General features: G+C 41.7%; 1 protein-coding gene across 2 annotated transcripts; it reads left to right on the top strand.

Annotated features, from left to right (window-relative positions):
* Nucleotides 1-720: 720 nt before the first annotated feature.
* On the top strand, nucleotides 721-24,755 carry pdgfra (platelet-derived growth factor receptor, alpha polypeptide). 2 transcript variants are annotated; one of them, XM_008407475.3, is made up of 29 exons: nucleotides 721-959; nucleotides 3,103-3,178; nucleotides 3,267-3,539; nucleotides 4,060-4,317; nucleotides 5,490-5,629; nucleotides 7,897-8,059; nucleotides 8,478-8,670; nucleotides 9,065-9,180; nucleotides 9,279-9,575; nucleotides 9,657-9,914; nucleotides 10,031-10,155; nucleotides 10,271-10,439; nucleotides 10,546-10,735; nucleotides 10,852-10,967; nucleotides 11,082-11,208; nucleotides 11,324-11,520; nucleotides 11,891-11,985; nucleotides 12,169-12,301; nucleotides 12,569-12,673; nucleotides 14,117-14,227; nucleotides 14,602-14,755; nucleotides 16,415-16,575; nucleotides 16,882-16,991; nucleotides 17,448-17,570; nucleotides 17,660-17,771; nucleotides 19,739-19,838; nucleotides 19,988-20,093; nucleotides 20,835-21,070; nucleotides 22,375-24,755. In XM_008407475.3, exons 2-29 carry the CDS (start codon nucleotides 3,121-3,123, stop codon nucleotides 22,520-22,522), a joined length of 4,374 nt encoding a protein of 1,457 aa, XP_008405697.1. In that variant the 5' UTR covers nucleotides 721-959; nucleotides 3,103-3,120; the 3' UTR covers nucleotides 22,523-24,755. The 2 variants fall into 2 exon arrangements, with proteins under 2 accessions (XP_008405697.1, XP_081462697.1); XM_081606571.1 differs by lacking the exon at nucleotides 721-959 and adding an exon at nucleotides 1,204-2,097.
* Nucleotides 24,756-25,036: the final 281 nt, after the last annotated feature.

Genomic DNA, 25,036 nt, shown 5'->3' with positions numbered 1-25,036 from the left:
CCAGTCTGATACCCCCATTCTGTGCCAATAGATAGGTGATTCACAGGGGTTCATTATTCCCCCCTTGCCCGTCAGGGAAGCTCCCCACCCCGGGGGGGCGGGAGGCACAGGAGGTGTTGGGGGTCAGATTTAAGAAACTGTCCGCACTGACGGGTCTAGGCAGTAAACAAGGGTCCTAATCATTAGTTCTCCGTGTCACACAAGAAGAGATAGAAGGGGACCATTCTGATGGTTTGGGCTCTTTTGATTAAAAAAAAAAAAAAAAAAAAAAAAAAAAACCTGAATGAAATCATTGAGAGGGGCGAGCAGTTATATGGCGGTGTGTGAGCGCCATCTAGAACCTCACACAACTTCTGCAGAGTTTCTGTGTGATGCACAAGAACCGCGTTTCTTCGCAACTATAACAAGCGACAAATAGATGCATTTCTATACATGTAAAAAAATAAAAAAAAAAAAAAAAAAAGAACTGCAAGTGGTTGGTGAACCTACCTGGTCACCAAACAGTAACATTTTAAAACAACAACAAAAAACAACTTCAGACACGAGGTTTTAAAATGCAAAAGAATGCCTGTTGTACAAAAATTGAATTTGTTGATTATTTGTATCTGCGCGTCTTTTCCTAAAGTATCTTACTTTGAAAGAAGTGCAGCGCTCAGAGAGGAGACAGAGGGGGGGTGCCATTTCCTGAGAGTTATTTACTTTGAGCCAGATGATTACTTTTTTTTCTCGGGTGAGGGGGGTTGGACTGTAACATTGAATCAGTTACAGGTCGCTGTAGCTGGAGTGCAGTTGTGAAGGCGGCCGTGGATGCGGACAGAAGGGGCGCACATAGCGCCGGATCTCTGAGGATTATTACCGCTGCAAAAAGGGGGGACCCTCGCTGCGCCCTTTTTGGAGGGACCAATTCACTGTGGATATACTTACAAGAAAGGAGTGAATAGAGGGGATTAGGAAAAAAGGTAACTGAAAGGTCGATTAAACATTTGTTTCGTGCCCAACTCTCTTTTACTGAAGGTTAACACAACCTTCAGAATGCATGTTGTAGATCACTATTTATCTTTCTGTTTGCGGAATAAAATCCGTACAGTTAGAGTTTTTTTTTTTTTAACTTTTATTCAGCACTTTGTGAGCTGTGCGAAACTTTTGCACAAGTCATTTGCGTTAGGGTTTTTTTTTTTTTTTTGTATCTCAGCGTTGCTTTGCGCCATATGGTCTCTCTCTACCCCCCTCCTCACATCTCCTTGGACGTCGAGCGGCGAAATGTCGCTCACTCTTCCGGATAAAGGCGCTCAATTTCGGCTTCGCAGCTGGAGGTGTCACCTCGAAGACCGAAGGCACAATTGTGGGATGCTGCCTGGAAGTTTAACGGGAAACACGTCGGAATTTGTGCATCACCTTTTCCTCGCCTACAGAAGGGGATGCGGAGGAATTAAAGTGGAATATGATCGCTCGCAGTGGAGAGAAATAGAGGATTTTTTGGGGGGTGAAAAGTCTGGATTTGATTCAGAATGAGAAAGGAGAGGGGCTCTGTGTCGTTTTCTCTTTTTCCCCCTGTTGGAGACGCGACGCATTCTTCTTTTACCCCCTACCCTGCTGTGAGACCAAACGGGTCTTTTCGTCGGATCTGACGCATTTGGACTTAAAATAAAAATAAAAAACGTAAAAAGTCAACATTTTTTTAAAAAGAGAACCGTATCTTTTAGACACTAGATGGAATACTCTTCTTTTTTTTCTTACTCTGGGCTGACCTGTTGCACAGTTTGGCAACTTTTGAGTCGCTTTCCGAGAGAAAGAGGGGAGTAAATAAAGAGAGGGGCACGGAGCTTGACTGCCTCTGCAGACTGTTTTGAGCACAATTTCGATTAGAAAAGTTCTTCACCAAACTGCGACCAACAAAAAAAAGAGAGAAAAAAGTTTCCTCTTGGCGTGTGCTTAAAAAAAACGTCAAATCGCGTTAGACACTTTGTCATCGGATTCCCACGCAGATATGTAATTTTGCGCATAGTGGATGTCCTAATTATAGAGTTGAGGAACCGCGCTGCCGATGGATTATTTAGCCTGTCTCAGCTGAGCCAGAGCGGACAATCGTTGGAAACAGTAAGATGACATGGAGGTTTTTTTTTTTAAAAGCTTATTTCTTTTCCCTTTTTTCCCCAGGAAATAAGACAAGACGCTGGAAAAGATCAAACGGAGAAAAACAAGTTGCACGTTTACTATAAAACTGCCTAATTAACGAGGGAAACCTGACATAAATTATGTTTTGATGAAAAAATATCTCTTGCTTTAAAACGTGTTCGCTGTGAAGACATTGCTCTTAAGACTGGCATAGTAAACGCCGAAATGGAAATAATTGTTCCCAAAACTTAAATTAGTAGAACTTGTAAATAATAATAATAATAATAATTACAAGATGTCTTAATTAGCATCTTCTATGTTTGGCATGCTAGCAGTATCCATGTTCGGATGCGTTTAGGCGGAATCAAGAAAAGGTGAAGCTTTTTCAAAACAAAAGCAAACAATTATGAGGAGCGACGTGATTAGATTCGCATCGCCTCTAAAAGTTGGACTGTGTCGCCCTCTACAGACCGTGGAGGGGAACTGCAGTGACGCGTGCTCAGCCTCACACAAACAAACAAAAAAACAACAGAAAACAAAAACAACTGCGTACTCTTAAAACTGTTGCTGTTAATGAGTAGATGAATAAGTAGATGAGTAGATGAATAACAAACCCATGTAGTTCTATAGTGGGTAAAATTATTCGATATGAATGTTGTAGAAGGATGATATTCTGTAGGTGAAGCCCAGTGGTGTCAAATTTGCTCACAATTCAGCAAATTGTGAGTTCTCTGCCTCTTGTTTGGAAATCAACATAAATAAGTAAATACATACACGAGAAAGGTGTAAGCTATTCAGCTATATTCACTGTATCTTCCTTTGTTGGATTGTTGGTCAGAAACCGCAGCGTTTGGGAGTCACATGTGTAGCCTGTCTATTTAAAGCGAAATGACATACTTGGTATCAATGTGCAGATGATGGTATAAAAATAAAAAATAAAATCCTTACAATACTTAATATAATTAGTCCCTCTTCTTGTCTTCACAGGCCTGAGCATCCACAGTTATGGATGGCTTGAGGATGTACCTGGTCTGTGGTGTTGCCATTGTGTTGATGATTTCAGGTAAACATCTATATGAGACATATGACCTTTTTTGTTGTACTTTTTAAAATTAAAAACGCTGTCTAACATTGAGCAAACTGTCCCACAGTTACACCTGGACTGTCCGCCCCGACCATATGGCCAGAAAGAGACGAGCTGGTGGTGGAGCCCCACTCCATCATCAACATCAGCTGTACGGGCCAATCAGAAGTAGTCTGGGAAGAACCTCTGCCGGACGACGCCGTCGTTTCTTCAAACGGTTTCGCCTCAACTCTCCTCATTTACAACGCGACGGTTGAGCTCACCAACTATTACGGGTGCAGGCATAAAAACGAGGAGGGCAACCACAACGATCTGGTGGAAATCTATGTCCTTGTCAAAGGTAAGGAGGGAAAAATAAATGAATGAATGTTCTTGTTCAGGCTGATGGGATAATATCACTCAGCAGGATAGCTATACAAAGCAGGAAGATGGTCATTTTCTCAAATTAGACAATAACAAGAAATGCAAAAAAAACCCCATAAAGATAAAATAGAGCGATATTTTTAAAATGAAAACTAATAGAAGCAAACAAAGTGAGGAAAAACACAAAATATTACAAGAGAAATAAAAATAAAAAAAAATGACAGAGCTGCGTCACAGCGAAATATAGTGATTCAGTTGAGACCAGCAGAAAAAGGTGTGATGTAGAACTGGAGGCACAAGGTAAAAACAGATGGCCCTATTCCCATTAGCTTGACCGTTTTAACATGTGACTAAAAAAATTAAACTAATCAATCAATAAATGATGAAAAACTTCAGACTAGATAATATGTGACTGACCATTTTTTTAAAAAAAGTTGGCATAAGGAAGATAAACTGTTACTTTACAAAAGGTTACGTTCTTTCTTATAATTTTCTAGATCCTCGGGTCGCGTTTGTCCCAGAGAGAGCAGATGACGTGCTCGTTCCCTATGAGGATGATTTAATCATCCCATGCCGAGTGACGGCACAGACCCACGATGTGGAACTGATCCGTGTGAATGATGGAGAGAAGCTCCACAGGTACTACGACTACAGAGTGGGCTTCATGGGTGACCTCTCTCCTGGCCAGTACCGGTGTGAGGCCACATTTAATGGCCAGACTTTCCAAAGTGACATCTACACCGTAATGAGTTTGGGTAAGTCAGAAATACTTTCTTTCATACATTTAAAGCTGCAAAACCACTCACTTAGATGTCGTTTGTCAGCTATAGACAACATGCCTTGTTCACTTTTTCTACTTATTTCGCTGTTTTGTTATTTGTCTTTTAATCAAGACCCAAACAAACAATCATCCATAAGCATAGGCCTCTGATGACATCACAAAATCAACTGATCAGAATTTATTTTAATTACGTCCACTCGATTTTTTTTCCCTGCTATTTTATCCCTCTTGTTTTCATGTGAAATCACTTTAGAGAAGTACTATGTATGGCTGCAGCAAAGCATTTAAGCCACATATGAGAATACTTCATGGATTTCAGGAATGTGTGGCAACAAAAACACATTTGGAGAACCAGGACACACTGGAATGGACAGATGTAATCATCTAGAATCCTCCGCTACCATTTTAAGACAAATGTTGATAAGAAGCATATGGTCTGGTTTGTGTGTATCACTTAAAGATCTTGAGACAATCTCTGCTGTCATCACCACCCTGCTGTTAGAGGGAGGGGGTCATCAGATCAGACATGTAAGGTTGAACCTCCTTGGAACTCAACTGTACGATCCAGTTCATGTTGGGATCTGTCGAACTGGCTCATTCTCCATCGCGTTTATTAGCGCCACCTGATCAGCTCAAGTTTTACGCATCCTGAGATGTCGCTGACTGAAACAGACAAAAAGCCAAATCAGCATTTTGTTTTCCGTTTTTAGAAACGTATTTCATGGAGATCTATAATTTACCACACAGCTATGGTTTTATTACTTGTGAGAATTTGTTGCATAGCTAAAATACCACTTTATAGTACTTTAAAAATAGATTAGAGGCTGGTTGTTAGGAAACTGCAGTGAAACAACGATTAAAGAGCAGCAAGAACTCTCATGTCTTTGTACAGTAGCTGCTTTGTGATCTCACTGGATTAAATTTATACACTTATATACACAAGTTCAGCATGTATTGTGTGTGTGTGTGTGTGTTTGTGTGTGTGCGTGTGCGTATGTGTGTGGGCATGCACGTGTGTGTGTGAGAATGACTGAAACTCAGCAGCCATTACGCCATGATAAATGTGGTCACGGTAATCAAGCTGTCACCGTCTTGGTTCCTGAGATGTCGATGCTGATAGCCTCTCTGTGGTGGTCCCTGCTGCAGAATCTACCGAGGTGAGCGACTTTGAGGTGGAAGTCAAAGCCAGCGCGGGGACGGTGCGAGTCGGGGAGCCCTTTAACGTCTCCTGTATCGGACCCTTTGGCCCAGCCTTCCACCAGCAGTGGATCCATCTGAAAACACAGGTAAGATGTCGCCCCCCCCCACACACACTCTCTTTACCTCTAATTGGTCTTTTCTGAGATCTTATCCAGAATCCTTTGAGGTCATATTTACCTTTTTTCACACTGTTGAGATCTCAGACTCAGATCTTTACTTGGCTGTTGTGATCTAGTCCATCTTTTAGGGGGTTGCAATCATCTTGTATGGGACAATATCCGTTTAAAACCTCGGCGTGCCAGTTAACCCCCGTGTCAAAGAGACTGACAGGGAGGTTAAAGGTTCATGACGTATGGCTGAAGGAAAGGAGGCAGCTCAAAGGACGGTAAATAACAGGACAGTAAATCCTTTGAACCTGCTGACCATGGGACCAGTGGGGTGAATTTCCACATGACAGGCGGCCAAACATCTGAGGCTTTTAAGGCATTACAAAAAGTGTTCACATCTCATGAACTTCATCCCATTTACTAAAGCTCAATGACACTTCAGTATATATGTAGTGAGATGATATGTGATGAAGCAGTTTAATTATGAAGAAAAAGTTACAAATAAAAATCAAAAGTTGTTTTTATCATACTTTCCGTCCATTTTCTTCAGCAAAAATAGCTCAAACTCCTTCAGTGAGTGGAGATCCGTAATGAACTGCAATTTTCAAGTCTTAGTTCGTTGAGTTAGTTTGCTACAAATAATCAAATTAAGTTCATCCAAGTAAATAAACATAAATAAATGAAGTTTGACACACTTAATTTGATTGCATGCAACAAATCAACTCAATTGGCTGTAAAGGTGGTAGCACTGTTGCCTTGCAGCAAGAAGGTCCTGGGTTTGATTCCCGGCCCGGGGTCCTTGTTCTCCTTCTGCATCCATGGATTCTCTCCGGGTGCCCCGGCTTCCTCCCACAGTCCAAAAACATGACATGACTGTCAGATTAATTGGTCTCTCTAAAATTCACCTTCAGTTTGCGTGCATGTGTGTGTGTACTGTGTGTGTGTGTGTGTGTGTGTGCGTACTGTGTGTGTGTGTGTGTGTGTGTGTGTGAACCTGGTTTTTATTCCCTTTGGTGTGTGTGAACCTGGTTTTTATTCCCTTCTGGGACCTATTTCTGTCTACATTGTGAGTTGTGGGGACCACTCCTTGCTGTGGGGACAAATCCTGGTCCCCATGAGGAGAAATGCTGTTTTTGGGTTTGTGATGCCCATTGGATGGAAATTAAAATTTTTTCTTGTTTTTTATGCTGAAGCTCCATTCTCTTTTTTGTTAATGCATTCTAACAAATGCAAGCACTTTGAAACTCCATTCCAGTACAGCTCCTGTTATCTAGCAGGCTTGTGCTCCATCCATCTTCCCTGATAAGCTTCCCTGTCTCTGCTGAAGAAAAGCATCCACACATCGCTGGGATGGTGTGTTCAGGGGTGGTGGAGGGTGGGCAGCAGTGTAGGGGGGATGCGCAGTGTTAGTTTTCTATCACACAGCATTTTGCATCTCAACCAGAAAGCTGCTTTTTGTTCTCATCTGACCACTATACCGCCCTCTACATGTTTGCTGTACAGGTTTGTGAAGTGGGTGACTAATAGTTGTCCTGTCATCAGATTTTCCCATTTCTGCACCTTTTTCAGAGATCCAGTATATGTATATGCCTCTTTGCTGCTTCTCCGATAAGTTCATGTCTTGGTAGGTTTGCAGTTGTGCTGTCTTCTTCCCCCTTTTGGATAATGGATTGAACAGCGCTCTGTAACATTTTCAAAGATTGTTTTATAACTTAACCCAGCTTTGAACCCCAGAACTTTCTCCCTGACCTCTACAGCTGGATTCCTTGGTCTTCATGATGTTGTTTTTTTCTTCTCTCCTATTCTCTAACAAACCTCTGCAACCTTGCAGTCGCAATGTGTCAGAAGTTGAAGAAGTTTAGGAGTACGAATGCCTTTACAAGCCACTGTACAAGTTGTGTATGTGCTGCCCCGCATTCTTTATTGTGCTGTATCGTCTGTGAGGGTCTCCTTTAGGCCTTTTTCCAGAGATAGCGAGGCAGGGATGCAGGAGGCCTGACTCCTGGTTCTGGTCTCAGCTGCAATTACAGACTTTTAAAAGGCTCTGAGATCCTGATTTATCTCCTCTGGCCTCACCAGTGTTTTAGTCATCGGCCTTGTGCCGTAACTTTAAAATGGGAAAAAAAACAAAAACTCCACAAAATTTAAGCAGCCAAATTGTGCTATAAATCAAATCATTTTCATGTGATTACCCATTCTAATTGTGAGTAGCTTTGCTAAACGTATTTCCCTCCCGTTTCTCGCAGGCTGTTAATGCGATTCGGACAACAGAAAGTTTTCCTGACTGGGTTATCTACACTCTGAGCATCCCGCGAGCCGCCGCTCAGGACGGCGGCAGCTACGAATGCTCGGTCAGGCACAAGGCCAGTGGAAAAACCCGGGTGAGCAGCGTGGCTGTGTCTGTGTTTGGTAAGTCTCCCCCCCCTGTCAGAAACATTCACCAAGTATTTTTGAACAGGGCTCCATCTGAAGCGCAACACCACGTGCTTGATGTGATAGCTTACAGTCCCTAATAAATATTTGATATCCTCATCATCAGGTGAATTAGCGTGTTTCACATATGTGCGCGTGGCGTGCTTAGATCTGTGTGGAAGTCATTTTCTTCTATGCAACATTAAAGCCTGAACTCTGTTTTTACCATCAACCAGTGTGTTTTATGGGATGGTTTCAGCAGATGTGTGTCAGGCCCTCGTTTCACTCCAGCCCTCCTGTCCCATTTTACTCCTCTGACACCGTATTTTTCATGCTTACTCCATGTCTTTAGACATTTTTTGTAAATTAATAATCATCATTATTTACTAATCTTCTTCCTTTACTGTTGTTGAAGAGGGAAACTCCTTTGTCATCCTGGACCACAGAGGGATTCTACAGACGGAGTCTGTTGGCATTCTGGCAGAGACTCAGTACACCATCTACATTAATGCATACCCGGCCCCAAAAGTGTCATGGATGAAAGACGGCCAAGCGCTGTCGGAGAACTACTACATTTCTTCCAAAACTAGCCACATGGAAGGAAATCGGTGAGCGCAAAGTTTGTTTTTCTTGAACAAAATGTACAGGAACACGAGTTATCACCGAAATCCTTGAATAATTCTCACATTTTGCCTCTTAAAATCCACAGACTTCAATGTATTTCATTGGGATTATATGCATTATACCGGGATTTTTATAATTGGGGAGGGGATGAGTGGAATGGGGCGCTCATCAAAGATTTATTTTGTAAAAAAAAAAAATTTAATTAAAACCAGGTAGCCTTCCCCTTCACAACTAAGGCACTGCATTATTTTGATGTTTCTGTTTGTTGATGATTCTGGTTGTATTATAACAACATGTGAAAAGCTCAAATGTAACGAATAATTCATATTTGCCAGAAATTTAAAGAACGTCTGATCAGCTCCGATGTTCTTCACGCAGGTATCAGAGCATCGTTACGTTCCGGCAGCCTATGGAGAAAGACAGCGGGAATTACACAATCACAGCCATAAGTGGCTCTCGCAGCGCTCACTTCTCATTTATCCTCCAAGTGACAGGTAAAACAAACAGATTGGAAAAATAAATGCTAGACAGATGCATAAGTGGGTAACGATTCATAAATTATGACCGAAACTCTTAACATGTCCCGTTTCAGGTTCCACTAGACTTAACATCAGACCGTCCTCCCCCCCTATTCTGCTACCGGACGAGGATGAGATTGTCGTCCCTCTCCACGCGCCTTTCACGCTGACGTGTCGTGGAGGTGCGAAGCTGATGTGGGAAACTCCGTACGACATGCTGGAGCAATCGCAGGAGGACAACAGTGGCCTTTTCGTCACCACCATCGCTGTTGACGAAGCGACACCTGTGCACACCGGTTACTACGTTTGCCTCTACAATGACCACATTGCAGAGGAAACCAAGACCAGCAGTATTTACATCTATGTATTGGGTAAGGAGCGTACATTTGCTTATGCATTTTTGGTATTTGTATTTTTCTTTGGCTTAATAGACATATTTTACCCCAACCCAGATCCTGACTCTGTGTTCGTGCCAAATTACATTAACCATGTGCCGGTTGACCAAAATGAGATCGAGATTCCCTGCAGGGTGTCTGATCCCAGTGCTACTGTGACACTGGTGAATGTTGACACCAACCAAACCGTACCTAGTGATTATGACAGTAAAAAGGGTGCTTTGGGAATATTTCCTACTGGAACTTATGTCTGCAAGGCCATCATCAACGGAGTTGAACATACCAGTGAGCAATACATTGTCCACGAATCCATAGGTGTGTGTTTTTGAGACTTGTTAATCATATCTATTTTAACTAAACTGTGACCCAAATGCTCAATGGCTCTCAGATCTCTCACAAGGCTTTTACTGGTATCAATTGCTCCATTTCAGATGTCTTGCACGTTGAGCTGTCTGCCAAAAGAACTGCTTTGCTGGTTGGAGACACAATAACTGTCAACTGTCTGGCTCAAGGACCTTATTTACTGGAAGACAACTGGAAATACCCTGGCAAACCGGTGAGATCAAAAGGCAATCTGTGAAGTCCAATGAGTTTTCCAATAAGTTTTATGTGTTTTAGTTGTAAGATAGGACTGACGTAAAGGTATAAGATGATACTTTTTGGTGTGACAGGCTAATCGGGGTACCAAAACTGTACGGGAAAATAAGAACGAAGGCCGGATCCTGTACACCTTGACAATCCCACAAGCCTCAACCAAAGACAGCGGCATCTACTCTTGTTCCATTACCACTGTAGAGTCTAGAGACACGCAAACAAAGGAAATAGCTATTCAAGTGTTTGGTATGAGTCCTCAGTATTTACTTGCAGTGAATATTTTGTTGCAGTATTTCGTCAAGTCATTTTCTGAAGTCGTTATGAGCATTGCCAATGACCACTTTTCCAACAGCCGGTGAGTTTTTGTCCATCAAGCCGGAGTTCCGGGACCACGAATCTGCTGAGCTAGATGACGTCCGGGAGTTCATTGCCACAATTTCTTCCTTTCCTGATGCCCATGTTACTTGGCTCAAGGACGGTGTCTTGCTCAGTGACCTGACTGCTGAGATCTCCACCAGTTTGAAGCAGACCAGTGAGACAAGGTTAATCTCTGTCACTGCTCCTCTGAGGGCAAATGAAGAGCCACCACAAATTGTCTGGTGCTGTTTTGAACTTTTGTGGTTTTGAGCTCACATTCTGTTGCTTTTATTTTGCACAGCTACAGAAGTATTCTCACCCTGATCCGGGTAAGGGAGGAGGACAGTGGGAACTACACCCTTCGGGTGGAGAATGGAAACCAGAGCCATGAAGTCAGCTTAAACCTGGTGGTTAAAGGTCTGGAGGAAGACTTCATCTCACCAAACCAATTGGAAATTGATGATACCAACACTTAGCTACTGTGAAGGCCTGCCTATTGACTCAAACCTTGTACTGTTCACAACGTTGCAGTGCCTGCAGTCATTGTGGACCTCATGGACATCCACCATGGTTCCGCCACAGGACAGTCTGCGGTGTGCATTACCAGGGGGCAGCCTACTCCTGTTGTGGAATGGTTCATATGCATGAACATCAAACAGTAAGATTCACTATTTACTCTGAAAATGACTATATGTTTTTTTTTTTATTTTCAAAAATATGTTCTTTAGCCATAACCAGTTCAATTTACATATTCTTATCTCACTCCCTTCAAGATGCGCCAATGACTCGTCTTTTTGGACGCCTCTACCCACCAACTCCACAGAGATCACCATGGAGTCCCACTTTGATGAGGAGAGCAACCTGGAGAGCCAGGTCATGTTTGGCCATCTGAAAAGCACTCTGGCTGTGCGATGCCTTGCCAAGAATGAAATAGGAGCTGTCAGCAGGGAGATCAAATTGGTGTCCAATGGTAAGAACACACCTACCAGTCAACTGCTTGACTTTAATCTGACTGTAGATGTTCTTTGCAGTTGCAATGGGCTTTTTAATGAACAGTGTGAAGTCTTGTCAGAGGTGCAGTAGCTGGAAGACCACATTTACTGGTCTATGAGAAAGGACAGGTGTCATTGTGGGAGATAATTCAAGGAAACTACAGATTTTAGACCATTTAGTGTAACACCCTTTAGGAGCTAGTTGTCTACACACCTTGTAGTTTGAAACTGAATTTTAAAGGGAAATTTCCATTGCAACACACATGATGTATTTTATAGCAACCTTATATGTGATGAAGAGTGTTCAGAATGTAACATAATGCCATCCCTGGCTTTCCCTACAAACAGGCCCTCACCCTGAGCTGACGGTAGCTGCTGCTGTGCTGGTGCTCCTGGTCATTGTCATCATCTCACTCATTGTCTTGGTTGTTATCTGGAAGCAGGTACTGTCAACATCGTACTGCACAGTTTCACTCCATTCTGTCGCTCATTTCCATATTTCAAGCATTCATATGAGGTTACGAATCAGACCAAGAAACACCAGATTTAAATATAGTGCATTTGGTTTTACTGCTCTGCTTGTTAAAACGGGAAAACCGTGACTTTTTGCGTCCTCTGCCTTCCAGAAACCACGGTACGAGATCCGCTGGAGGGTCATAGAGTCTGTGAGTCCAGACGGTCACGAGTACATCTATGTGGATCCCATGCAGCTTCCCTACGACTCCAGATGGGAGTTTCCCCGAGATAGACTTGTGCTTGGTGAGCCAAATGTCTTGATGATGTTTATGATGTTCTATAGTTCCCTATGGAGATGTTGCAACTCGTGAATCTCACTCTGCCTTTGAAGTTCGGGCTGTGATAAGATAGCTCGGGATGAGTGGTTTTCTGACAGCTGCCATTCAGTCTGACCCATAGATTAAGGGGAAATGCAACCACTACAGATGATAAAGCAGATCGTCTGTGTCTCGTTTCGCCCTGGATGACTGACCCGTGTGCCTGACCCGTGTGCCTTCTTGTAATCCTCAGGCCGGATCCTGGGCTCTGGAGCCTTCGGCAAGGTGGTTGAGGGCACTGCCTACGGACTCAGCCGCTCTCAGCCTGTTATGAAGGTGGCAGTGAAAATGCTGAAACGTAAGTCTACAAGAAGTTTTAATCCAAAAGACAGCTAACCCGTGCCACTAGAAGCCACTGTTTAGTCGCAAATAGCATGAGCTAGTATACCAGTTTGGTCTCTTCGTCTGCTTCTTCGAGTAAATTATAGGTTTTCAGGCAATGAGGTGAAGCATGTTTACAAAGTCAGCCTAAGCATTGCTGACTGCAATTTAAGCAGTTTAAAAGCTTTTACTTGAGCCATTGGTGATAAACATGACCTGCAAATAGCTTCATTGGCTTTGTTCTCACTGGCTGTGGTGAAAGGCTGTGCTTGTAAAAGCGTGAACTACTAATAGTGTCTTAACTTTACACAAGTAATAATATTGTGCTTTGTGTTTTCTAAACTGGTAAAACTGAAATGTTCACAAGTCGAACATTTAATTTTTAAAAACATTTTCGCAGTTCTTTCTTCATAGTTTGGTTTGGTTTAATGGGGATGAAGACTCCAGTTTACTATTTAATGTAATTTGCAAAAGGCTTCACTCACACATAGTCCTTTAGCCGTAAATCCAATATGCTCATTTATTCTCAGTGGTCACATAGGGAACAGCGTATACTTGCTTATAATTTAGCCTCAGTCTCACCACCCCAAACAATTTTACTGGGATTTTATGTGATAAACAGCAAAAGACAAAGCAGTACATTTAGTAAAAATGGAAGGTAAAGCATGGCTTTCAAAACCTTTCTGGTTACCATTTTGCTCTACTTAGTGTTGATCTTGCACATAAAATCCCAACAATAAAACTTGGGGTTTGTGGAAAAAGTTTAACTGGTGTAATCACTTTTGCAAGGCACTGTGAAAAGAACCTGTTAGCAGTCTAGATGCTTTTCATTTACTTACTCACAATATACCAGCACTGAAGGTGATGTTGATTTTTAAAAGAATTATTATTGTTGTTTAGAATTTTGTGTTTTCATATAAACAGATCAAAAGTAAATATTTACAGTGATACACTGAAGATTTTACAAAAGTTTCACAGCTCTTTGTTTTTTATTTTAATTTAAAAAAAAACACCAGCTAGTACTCAAATTTGCTATTAATCTTGCACCAGAATTGTTGTCAATACGTTCCCAGTTGTTGTGATCATTCAGAAAACATTTTATTTATTGACAGTGTATCTGTCAGTAGCACCAATCTGTCAAATTAAACCAATGCCGTTCTGTTATATTAGTTAAAATTCTTCTTTTTAAACAGTGACATGTTTGCATTTTACTATTGTCCACACCGCTCTCACAACAAATTTGCTGAAAAGATGTAGCCATAGCAACACCCTCAAAAACAGGATTGAGTGGGGACAGCAAGAGTCTCCCAAGCAAACAAAGATAAGAGTAAGAAAATTATTCGGATCAAAGAGGTAGCTGGTGCATGATTTGATGACTCGCGAGTCTTGTGATAGTCATGGCTGCTGCACCTTCTTCCAGCCACGGCTCGCTCCAGTGAGAAGCAGGCTCTGATGTCTGAGCTGAAGATCATGACTCACCTCGGACCTCATCTCAACATCGTAAACCTCCTGGGAGCGTGCACCAAGTCAGGTGATAAAAGCACACGCAAGAACAGCAGACTTGTTCGCTCAAAGGCGAAGACGGGCTGTGGTGTAGTAGTGTGTTACTGCCATTGTCGCTTCTTTCATGTGATTTAGTCGCCACTTTACACAGACACGCACAATTATCGCCTTGTTCACACGCACACACAGACACACACTCGGATTAGATCGTAGGAGACATTTACAGCTCCTAACAGCCGCAGCGGACTGACAGCTTTTGGTGGGCGTGCTATTTTAATAGGCTTTTTATGGGAAAGTAGAGGCTTGCTCTCCTGGCTGTGCTTTTAGCCTTTATGAGGCTCTGATAAGATTAGCCGGCAGACTGACGCCGGTGCACGCCTTTATCTTCCGTGCTGTTCCCAGGCCCTATCTACATTATCACCGAGTACTGCTTCCACGGCGACCTGGTCAACTATCTGCACAAGAACAGGGAGAGCTTCCTCAGCCTGAGTCCGGAGAAAAACAAGAAGGAGCTGGATATCTTTGGGATCAACACTGCGGACGAGAACAGCAGGAGGTACGGCGGCCAGAGCAGTCCAATGTGCTTTTTCTTCTCTCAAACGATATTGTTTTAATCCGAGTCTAGAACAAGACTTGTTTTAATTGTTGGTTGCAAAAATAAATGTTGGGAGAAGACACAAAAACCACGTGAAAAAGTCCTAAACAGTAACACAATCACCATTTTCTCAGCGGTGGAGGATACTGTCCGGCATCTTTCCCTAATCAGATCAAAGCTTCCAATGGTTTTATGTTTCAGCCTATAATGCCATTGCTGCTCAGCTACCTGTTAATTGTATCTGCGCAAACGTTTAGTGAAACATCAGCCTGTCCTCCCCTTTTTAAGGGGCATCTTGTGCTGATGGATGACTCACAGTGGCCGCACCTCGGAACACCCATAAAATGATTTAATCCTGGCTACTATGTTCGCCTCAGCCCAAGGAACAAGAGAACTAGTAGACACTAGTTATCAGTCGTAGCATCTATTAGTTCTTTTAGTTCATTAAACTTTTCCACATGTATGTCATAGCACAACCACAAACGTCAATGTATTTTGTCAGGATTTTATGCAACTAAGTAATGCAAAGAAAAGAATAGTTGTGAAGAGGAAGAAAAAAGAATAAAATCTTTTTATTTTTACAATCTACAATTGTGTGTCTTCCAGTGACATTTGTGTGCCGGATCCTAAACTCCGACTCGCCTAAATAAAATCCAATACAACTAGTGGCCTCCAGGAGGCCACAAATTGATCATCTGCGCAATAATTAATCTTATTAAAACTCCTGCTGTTCTTTGAACAAAGTACTGTTTGAGAACATAAGTGAAGAAACTGCAATAAAAAGCAAAGAACACAGCAGACAGGTCAGTGATAAAGTTTTGAATAAGTCTGAAACAGTCCTCCAATCCCTCGTCGTAAAAGGGAAAGGTTTTTGTACGACTACCAAGATGCCGTCATCCACCATGGATAGCATTAATCAGAAAAGCATCCAAGAGACTCCCAAGAGCTAGAAAGGTACTCTTACGTGTTGGTTGTGTTTTCCAAACATCTTTAGTGTTTTTTTTAGGAATAAGGAAGGTGGCAACGAGAAAGGAGTAAGAACTCCTGTTTGCAGCCATGTAGGGCTTTTGGTTAAAACAAACATGTTTTATTTCATTAGTCAGTTGAAATAAAACAGAACTTCTTGACTACATGGAAAACAGCTGGCATCAAAATAACCAATGACCACACCAGAGATGATTTCATCACGCTAGGCAGGGGTAGGTAAGCTGAAAAGAGTTGGAGGGAGATAAATCACGGTAGAAAACATGTTAGAGGAGGCTGCAGTGGAGGTTCGCCTTCCAGCAGGAAGACATGCAGAACATGGAATCAGAGCTACAACCTAATGGCTTACATCAAAACTATTTTATTTGTTAAAATGATCCAGCATCTCTGGAAACAAACCGATGTTCACAGATGAACTGAGCTTGAAGTATTTAGCAAAGATTAATGAGCAAAAAAAAATCTTCCATGCAAATCATTTTTGGTGTAATTTATCACACGAAATTCAGCTTTAACATAATAAATGGTAAAAAAAAAAAAAAAAGATCCAGCCGTGTGAGAACATTTTTTGTTACAGAAATCAACATTCTCTCAGTTCGCTGCCATCAGCATCTCTTCCTCTCTCGTCTTTGCTCCCAGTTACGTGATCCTGTCCTTCGAGTGTAAAGGAGACTACATGGACATGAAGCAGGCGGACAACACCCAGTATGTGCCCATGCTGGAGATGAGCACAACCTCCAAGTACTCTGACGTTCAGGGATCTAACTACGACCACCCTTCTTCACAGAAAGACTCAGGCGGTGTGTACGCAGCTCTTCTCTCTCTCTCTCTCTCTCTCTCTCTCTCTCTCTCTCTCTCTCTCTCTGTCCTCAGAGTTATTGGCTCACGCTCGCTGGGCCTCTGTGTTGTGTTTGAGTCATTGTTGGTTAAACGGGGTACACCCTTGTCAGAATTTAGGCCTGGCAGTGGCCTGTAATTACCCAGAGAAGATAATTGTAGCGCACACATAATAATGCCCAGTTTGAGGCTGCCATTAAAAGCCAGGTCTAAGAAAAGTTGGCTATATTTACTCACGGGTACCCTGATGGTGTGTTTTTCCCGACCAGAATCCGACAACCTGCTGTCAGACGACATGAGCAAAGGCCTCACGACCACCGACCTGCTCAGCTTCACCTACCAGGTGGCTAAAGGGATGGAGTTTCTCGCGTCCAAAAACGTACGTCTGAAGAATGCCGGTGCTCTGATTCCCGAGGCTATAAACGGAATTTTGCAGATTTTGTTTTATGCTCCATAAGACGAAGTGCCCAGGGAGGCGTATGATAAGCAGCCCCATAAAGGTTGCCGAAGCCGCTCAGGAGAGAGGCCAGACGCCGAATATAGCAGCAGCGAAGCTAGAGCTAGAATTACCAGGCCGAGACGCGCTGCAGCCAGAAACTATTCATCCAACTTCATAGTTATTATCCCTAAATATCCCAGCGGTCATGGCCGTCTCTACCAACCAGCCTGTTTACGCGACGTTTATGCTTCATAAAGCAAAATGAAACAGTATTAAAAATGACCTTGGCTGAAAGTGCGACACAGGAATAGTCTGCGGCTGTGGGAGCAGAATGTACTGGAGCAAACGGATGACAGCAACTCCTTCACGCTGCTAATCGACTTCTGGTTTTGACAGTGCGTGCATCGGGACCTTGCAGCCAGGAACGTCCTTCTCTCTCAAGGCAAGATTGTTAAGATCTGTGACTTTGGGCTGGCCAGAGACATCATGCATGACAACAACTACGTCTCCAAAGGAAGCGTGAGTGTCAGCTCAGACATGAACTTCCAGCTAAGGCATGCAGCGCTTTAATGATATTAATTCTTTTCATTGCCTCTCTCTTATAATAGACCTTTTTGCCGGTGAAGTGGATGGCCCCGGAGAGTATTTTCGACAACCTGTACACCAGTCTTAGCGACGTTTGGTCATATGGCATCCTCCTCTGGGAAATATTCACCCTGGGTAAGTTTTTAAAACGACTTCAGTTCACAAATTGATGCAATGATAAATGAAAGTTGATGTAGTGATAAGTATGAAAAGGTGCTTCAGTGTGTTTCATATTGAACACCTGCGTAGAAATCCCCAAAGCTGGGTGTATTTTTTAAATGACTCCTTAAAAAAATCTGGCTGCCTCTCAATATTAGCCATAAGACATTAATGATACAAATGGTTTTCACGGCGATGTTAAAAAGGATGATAGAGAATTATAGAAAAATCTTACTTGCGGAAAGCAATAAAATAAAATAACTTCCTTGGTGTTTTTTTTAGATGATCTTTGAGGCTGAATCTAAATGCTAGTTAAAATTTTTACCGTTTTAAAACGAATCCAATCTAATAAAATAAAAAATAAAAAAAAAACAAACGCATTCATATTATTATTTTAAATTAAGTAGACATTTTAAGTTAACCCTTGTGTCTACAAATGGGGTCCAAATGACCCCACACACGTAAAACTTGTATCATTTGCCACAGTCCTCTATGTTTGCCTCAGTCCTCACACGCAGAAGGGTTAAACAAAAACAATCAATGTGCATTCATGTATTCCGTATGTAAATGAGCTAAATTAGGCATAATTCTGACCAATTCTGATAGTGACAAAGTAAATCAAACATAATCCTGTGTGTGTGTGTTGAATTGGCATCAACGTACATCAGTAGAGCGCCGATGCGGTGGCTTGAGATGAATTTGTGACAGTCGTCTACAAAGCATTAAACCATCATCGCATTTTCATTGGGTGTTTGTTAAAGACGAAGGTGGAGCACATTTACAAAGCAGCTGGAGGTAGAAGGTGTTGTCCGTTCTGAAACGCAGTGAAAACTTAATAGGAAAGTAAGATGATGTAGAGAGAAATAATATGGTAGTAAACACTTTTATTGACTTTTCCGACACTTAGTCCATGTGTTCATGATTCACACAGAGGGATTATTGGTGGTGCAAAACCTACCACTAGTTTCCATTAAACATTTATCAGCTTCTGTGTAAAAACTGCACAATGGAAACTCAATGACAGCTGAAAAGCTAGTAAAATAAAGAAATAATGATTTGCATAAACCGTCATGATGGGTTTGAATTTATAGCAGTGTTGGTCCCTCTAAGACTAGCTGTTAGCTCCGGTTCAGCCAACTGATGTGGATTCACACTAAAAAAAGTCACTAAGTGAGTTAGCAACTGCATGTGATAAAGTAAAAGTTTATGATCTTTTAACATAACCTACTTAAAAAAAATGTTTTTAATTAACAAAGAGCTCTTCGTTGTAGAAATATTGTCTTTTTTTACATATTTGACACACTTAACGTTACTTCTATAAAATATTAGTTAATTCAATGCTTTTGAATATGTACTTCAGACATTTTTAATGTTATTTTACAATAACATTAAAAAGTTGCTTTTTACAATAACATTAAAAAGTTGCTTCAGGATCCTCTAGTGCTATGCAGAACTGGGATAAACTATTAATGTTTTCCTGGGTTATAAATACAATATGACAAAGAGCACAACGTCTGGTTACTCCTCAAAAAAATTAAGGACAAGAAAACATGTTCATTTCAAGCAAATGTATGCTGATTGTGAAATTGCATCAAGAAAATAATATTACTCGTGCCTCCAGTATTAGTTCAGGATAATTTAAACTTTGACAAAACAGAAGAAAAAAAAAAAAACAACTGGACATGGACTGAAGTTTATTTTGCCAATCTGAAGAGTGAGCAGGTTGCTAAGGACGGTTAAAAAATAAAAATGAAGAACTACAAAGCTTACTGTCAGAGAATATTTACCTTAGATTATGTTCCTGCAGTTAAAGAGGAGTTATTTTAAGGTGTTATATATGACCCACATCGATCAAAGTTTTACTACATGCAATAAAGTGAGAAAAAGCTACTTGACGACAGCAACTGGCTCTCAGTCATAAATAACCGTCTCTTTGTGTGAAGGTGGCACTCCGTACCCGGGGATGGTGGTGGACTCCAGCTTCTACAACAAGATCAAGAGCGGATACAGGATGTCAAAACCTGAGCACGCGCCGCAAGACGTGTACGTGACCTCACGTTGTATCTGTCGAAACCTCCTCCACGTCACGCCAAATGACGTCATTTCTAAGAGCTCTAGTGTGCCAACGACTGAAATTACAAGGCTTGGGTTGCGGCAACCTTTTTCAGCAATGTTGTGCGCACCTTTTTCAGGTACGAGATGATGATGAAGTGCTGGAACACAGAGCCGGAAAAGAGGCCTTCCTTCATGGGTCTGAGTGAAAATGTGGCGTCTCTGCTGCCCTCCAGCTACAAGAGGGTGAGCGTTCCCATCTCTTCCTGTCTCAGTGCTCTCTGTGTCTGGAACACCTGCTTCGCATGTTTTACCACCACTCATTACTGATCGACACATTCCCCTCCCCCCACCCCCTCACCCCCGTCTTAGTTGTTTTCATTCTTGGGTCGTTTTACTGGTCTTGTCGCCAACTATTTGCCGAGCAAAATACAAGTTCAGAGTCCTTTCTCCCCTCCCCCTGTTGAAGCTGCTGGGTAGTTTAAAAGCCAGTCCACATCCTCTGTGAGAGCGCTGGGAGGGTTCCTGGAGGCTCTCTCCCTCCATCTGTGTAAAAGTGATTAGAGCCTTAATGCTGCAGCTGGATGGTCATAGTGGCTGGCCTCAGTCTGGGTAATGACACGGCCTCGGTTCTCGCCTCCACCACCCAGCCTTAATTAGACTTCCACGCCACATATTGTGCGTCAGAACAGCTTTGCCCCTGCCCTACTCCCAGTTTTAATGGCCACCAGTTCAGGAGCAACCAGTCCTTTTGCACGTTTGGTTTGGCGGGGATGTTTGTGATTTCCAGCTCGGGTCACACCATCCAGCTGATGACAAAATCCTCACACACCAAGCCTTCTCTCTCTACGGAGACATATTTTCTGTTGACGTGTGCACACCCCAATGACTACGTTCCGTCCGCATTTAATCTTTGCAGCACGAGACGTTTAACAAGTGTCTGTTTTAGATCAGCTTCTTAAATCCACGTGCTGTTTTCTTATGCAGCACTATGAGAAGGTGAACCACGATTTTCTGAAGAGCGACCATCCCGCCGTTACCCGAGTCTGCATCGAGACGGACGCGGACTACGTCGACATTCCCTACAAGAACCAGGGCAAGCTAAAGGACAGGGAAAGTGGCTTTGACGAGCAGCGGCTGAGCTCCGACAGCGGCTACATCATCCCACTCCCTGACCTGGACCCTATATCTGATGATGACTATGGAAAAAGGAACAGACACAGGTATGCAGTCATTATTTTGTTATCTGTAAATGCAGTGCGTTGCGAAATGACTCTTATCTTGTGAACTTTTTCATGTTTTCTGACTTTATAGGAACATGTTGGTCTGTTATAGAAAAGTCCAATAACTCTGAGATCCAAAGCTCTTTTTAGACAATCAACAACAGACAATATGACATCCCATAAACATGGTTTTTATGTAAAAGTGGCCAGAGGGCAGAAAAATCCCAGAAGGCCAAGCAAAACATGGAAAAGGTTTGAATGAACAGAACTTTGGGTAATCAGTGAAGAAAACCTCTGAACAATGACGGTAGCTGCGTTTCCATTGACCACATAATTGCACAATTTGACATTTTGAAAATAAATTTGCTTGTTAGAAACATGCTAATTTACAAAAAGACAAACACACAAAAAAAACCTTGCTTTTCAATTAAAAGTTTTGGCACAAGGATGAGGTGGGTTTTTTTGGCCATCTTGTAAGTGGTTTATTTCGCAAAACCACAATGGAAAGATGTTTTTATCATCACACAAGTCACATGATCAACTACCGGATGTTGCCAGAGGTGCAAAACATGAAGAAGAAGACAACAGGAAGTAGTTGGGAGGATGGGAGGTGTGTGCATTTGACCATTAGCTTCCACCTGATAGTAAACAGTAACCTGCCTCGATCTTCCATGAATGAAGTGCTCATGTAACACATACATTCGTTACTAGAAACTGTGCTAAACTGAACAGGTAAAGTAGCACAGCACAAGCATCCACCATTGTTTTTGTTGTCATCTGCCCATTCATGCATTGAATAAATTCTACAGTTCTGCTGGTTTTTTAATTTATTTATTTTTATTTATTTATGTGATCTTTCACACATGCAGAGTACTTAATACTTCTACAGGTGGTGCAACTGGAAAGTTTTACTCTGAGATCTGGTTTCAAAAAGTGCCAGCATGAGAGACTCCGGTCACGACACCAACGGATTGCAACAAAAACATTACTTTTTAACTGAAGAGCAGCTTTGTGTAAACGGGCCACATCCTGAATTACAATCCAGTGGTTTGGATCAATTCATAATGATGTTTTTTAACAGTCCTGTGAAAGTCTACACCTTAAATCCAATTATTACTAAATAAATTTCAATAATCAGTTGAAAGACCCCAGTTAACAGAGGCTTTCCATCTAATCTGAGCTTGACGTGTGTTAGAAAGAACAGGCCAAAATTAGGTCACTTTAAATAAAAATAGTTTTGCTGTTCTATGACAAACAAAAAAAACAAACAACTAACAACGATGTGTTATTCTCTTCCCGTGTAGCTCTCAAACGTCTGAGGAGAGCGCCATTGAGACTGGCTCAAGTAGCTCCACCTACGCTAAGCGCGAGGGCGAGACCCTGGAGGACATCACGCTGTTGGACGAGATGTGTCTGGACTGTAGCGACCTGGTCGAGGACAGCTTTCTGTGACAGCTGCCCAGCCTTAGCAGGAGTGGCATGGGGCAGAGCTGCAAGGACAATGGGACACTAGAGTGGGACCTGTAAATCAGCCAAAGACTCTGGCCATGACACTCCTTCCACAAGGACAGAACAAAACCACTTTGCAGTCTCGGTGAGTCCGAGGTGACGTAAGGTACGCCCATCCCTTCTCCGTGGACGACGACTCTTTCTTTTTTTGGGCAACGGAGACGGGGATGAGCAATAAGGAAAGAGTGACTGAAAGAATGGATTCCAAGAGGGAGCAAGTCTTGGTGTTGGACCTATCCGGATCAAACAAATCAGAAAAAAAACAAGAAAAAACATCTTCCATTTGAAAAGCTTTATTGTGTTGGGCATTCTTTTACCTGCAGTATAAGCAAGAAGGAACAAATCGAACGTGTTGGTCAGAAACTTTGCATAACTCCTACAACATACCACTACAAATGCACTATTGTTACTATACAACTCCAATACCAGGAACTGTATTACGAGGAAGTAGGAACTATTACAAGGGAAGCACCTGATGCTGGCACAATCAGTAGCAATACTTTGAGATAAAGCACAACGTTTGGACTGAGTGCATCTTTTTTTTCCCTCTATCTCTGTGACTATATAATGTTCTCAAATAACTAAGTATGTGCAGTAGTTCAAATTTATTTTTTTACGTCATCAGTATAAGAACATGTATTGTTGTGAAACCAATAGTTAGTAACAGATCGTAGCTGTCTGAGTGGGTGCGAGAAGAGCTTCTGAGTTGCATTAGTCTTTGCATAGTCTCTCCGTTTCTGCCCCAAACACACACACACAAAAATATCTTCAGCTTTATTCCAGATAAAGACCTAGCTCATATTTGACATGTGGGCCTGTTTTGTGTTTGTTTTTGGGTTTTTTTCCAAATTAAGTGTGATTGTAATGTAAATAGCTCCAGAGTTGTTTTATAAGAGAGAATTACTGGGGGTAATACTCAAGTATTGTATGCGAGCACAAAAAAAAAATAAGCTTCTTCATCCGTATCTGCTACTATGAAGACACTGTTTGTATAAAATACATCTGTTAGGTCTACAGAACACCATGGGGACATCTCAATGAAACGTGTGGACTAGAACAAATCGTGGGCTGGTTTGAGATTCCAGGGTACTCACACGAAATTTCTGGGATTTCTTTAAAATAATTCATATTGCTTCAAAAATTGAATTGCATATTGATGATTGAAGTTATACTATTTGTTATCTAAAAATGTTTTTTTGTTAATTTGATGCATAGACCTGTGCAAAAAAAAAAAAGATATAATAGTCATGACAAATTTAATTGTGGCTTTTAAGGGTTTATTGGACAGGACAGCATTGTCTTTTCTTTTCCTTTTATAGAGCAAGACCAGTTTAAAAATTTAAACTGAAAAGACAGTGAAATACTTCTAAAGGTGTAGAAAAGTGAACTACCCTTCCTTCAGCCTGCTGACTGGCAGTGTGCAGCAGCAGGTGGGAGGCATTAGTTAATTCTCCACAGCTGAAGAACACTTTGATCACATCACTGGAAGAGGGACTTTAAGTTGGAGGAATTGTATGATGGGAAATTTTAGCCTCTGATACCGATACCAGCCCATGCTTTGTTAGAAGACGGCTTGAGAAACAGCAATTGACACTTTTAGAGAGATGGATAGAAGTCCAAGCAGAAGGCTTTTAGCATCTACATCCCTGGGAGCTATAAAATGAAATGAATCAAAGCCAAGGTAGTATTTAATCAAACATAATACCTGCCAAAGACCTTTTATCATGTCGTGTTTCAACTGTCTTTGCCATTTTGACCTCCAGGAGCTTCTAGCTAGCTCTAATGAGACATTACTATTGAATTCAACGTATTGTGGTACATCTGTTACATGTGTTACCCCACCGCCATCTTCTTGCTTTACTGTACCTCAGCCTCATCCCGTTGACTGTGATATAAACTACAATCATTGTTGCACTTTGCTTTTTTTTCGTCCCAAGTGTCTAATGTGTTGCAGATGAATACGCAAGCGGAGCCTAAAATACTGTATCCTTCCTTTGCCTCAGCTGTATAAAGCAGTGTGGATGTGAGTGTCTGTGAGTGATGTGTTGATGATGGTACTCTATCTGTAGTCGAAGATAATCACACCCAGTATGACCTTTTAATACTGTTTCATTATTTGACATCATGTACATTCAGATGATTTATATTTCAATAAATGATTTATAATGTAAACAAACGCCAGGTTCTATTTGTCTCCGTTATTAATACGTCTGATATGTGAAAATGAAAAATGAGGCGCTTCGGAAACAGATAAAAGTGGGTGGTTTATTTTTTATTCTCAAAGACATTCTATGCTAGAAAAATAGAAATTCATTGAGAAGATGAATGGGGCTCATTTTTATGCAGGAGTTTCCTATTTTGATTCACCAGTGCTACATAAATTATGGAGTAGAGCAGAAACAGATAAGCCTTCTGTCTTATTAGTGTTTTCTTAAAATATGAAACACTAACACATAC

This window comes from Poecilia reticulata, chromosome 4 (genome assembly GCF_904066995.2).
Source record: "Poecilia reticulata chromosome 4, P_reticulata-male-v2, whole genome shotgun sequence".
Classification (NCBI taxonomy): domain Eukaryota; kingdom Metazoa; phylum Chordata; class Actinopteri; order Cyprinodontiformes; family Poeciliidae; genus Poecilia; species Poecilia reticulata.
This window is presented reverse-complemented; position numbering and strand designations above follow the sequence as displayed.

Bases quoted from the DNA above. Each gene is read 5' to 3' on its own strand.
- pdgfra (XM_008407475.3), top strand. From the start codon at position 3,121: ATGGATGGCTTGAGGATGTACCTGGTCTGTGGTGTTGCCATTGTGTTG. The intron at 12,674-14,116 runs GTAAGTCTACAA...ACCTTCTTCCAG, and splicing joins GGCAGTGAAAATGCTGAAAC to CCACGGCTCGCTCCAGTGAG. The intron at 19,839-19,987 runs GTACGTGACCTC...CACCTTTTTCAG, and splicing joins GAGCACGCGCCGCAAGACGT to GTACGAGATGATGATGAAGT.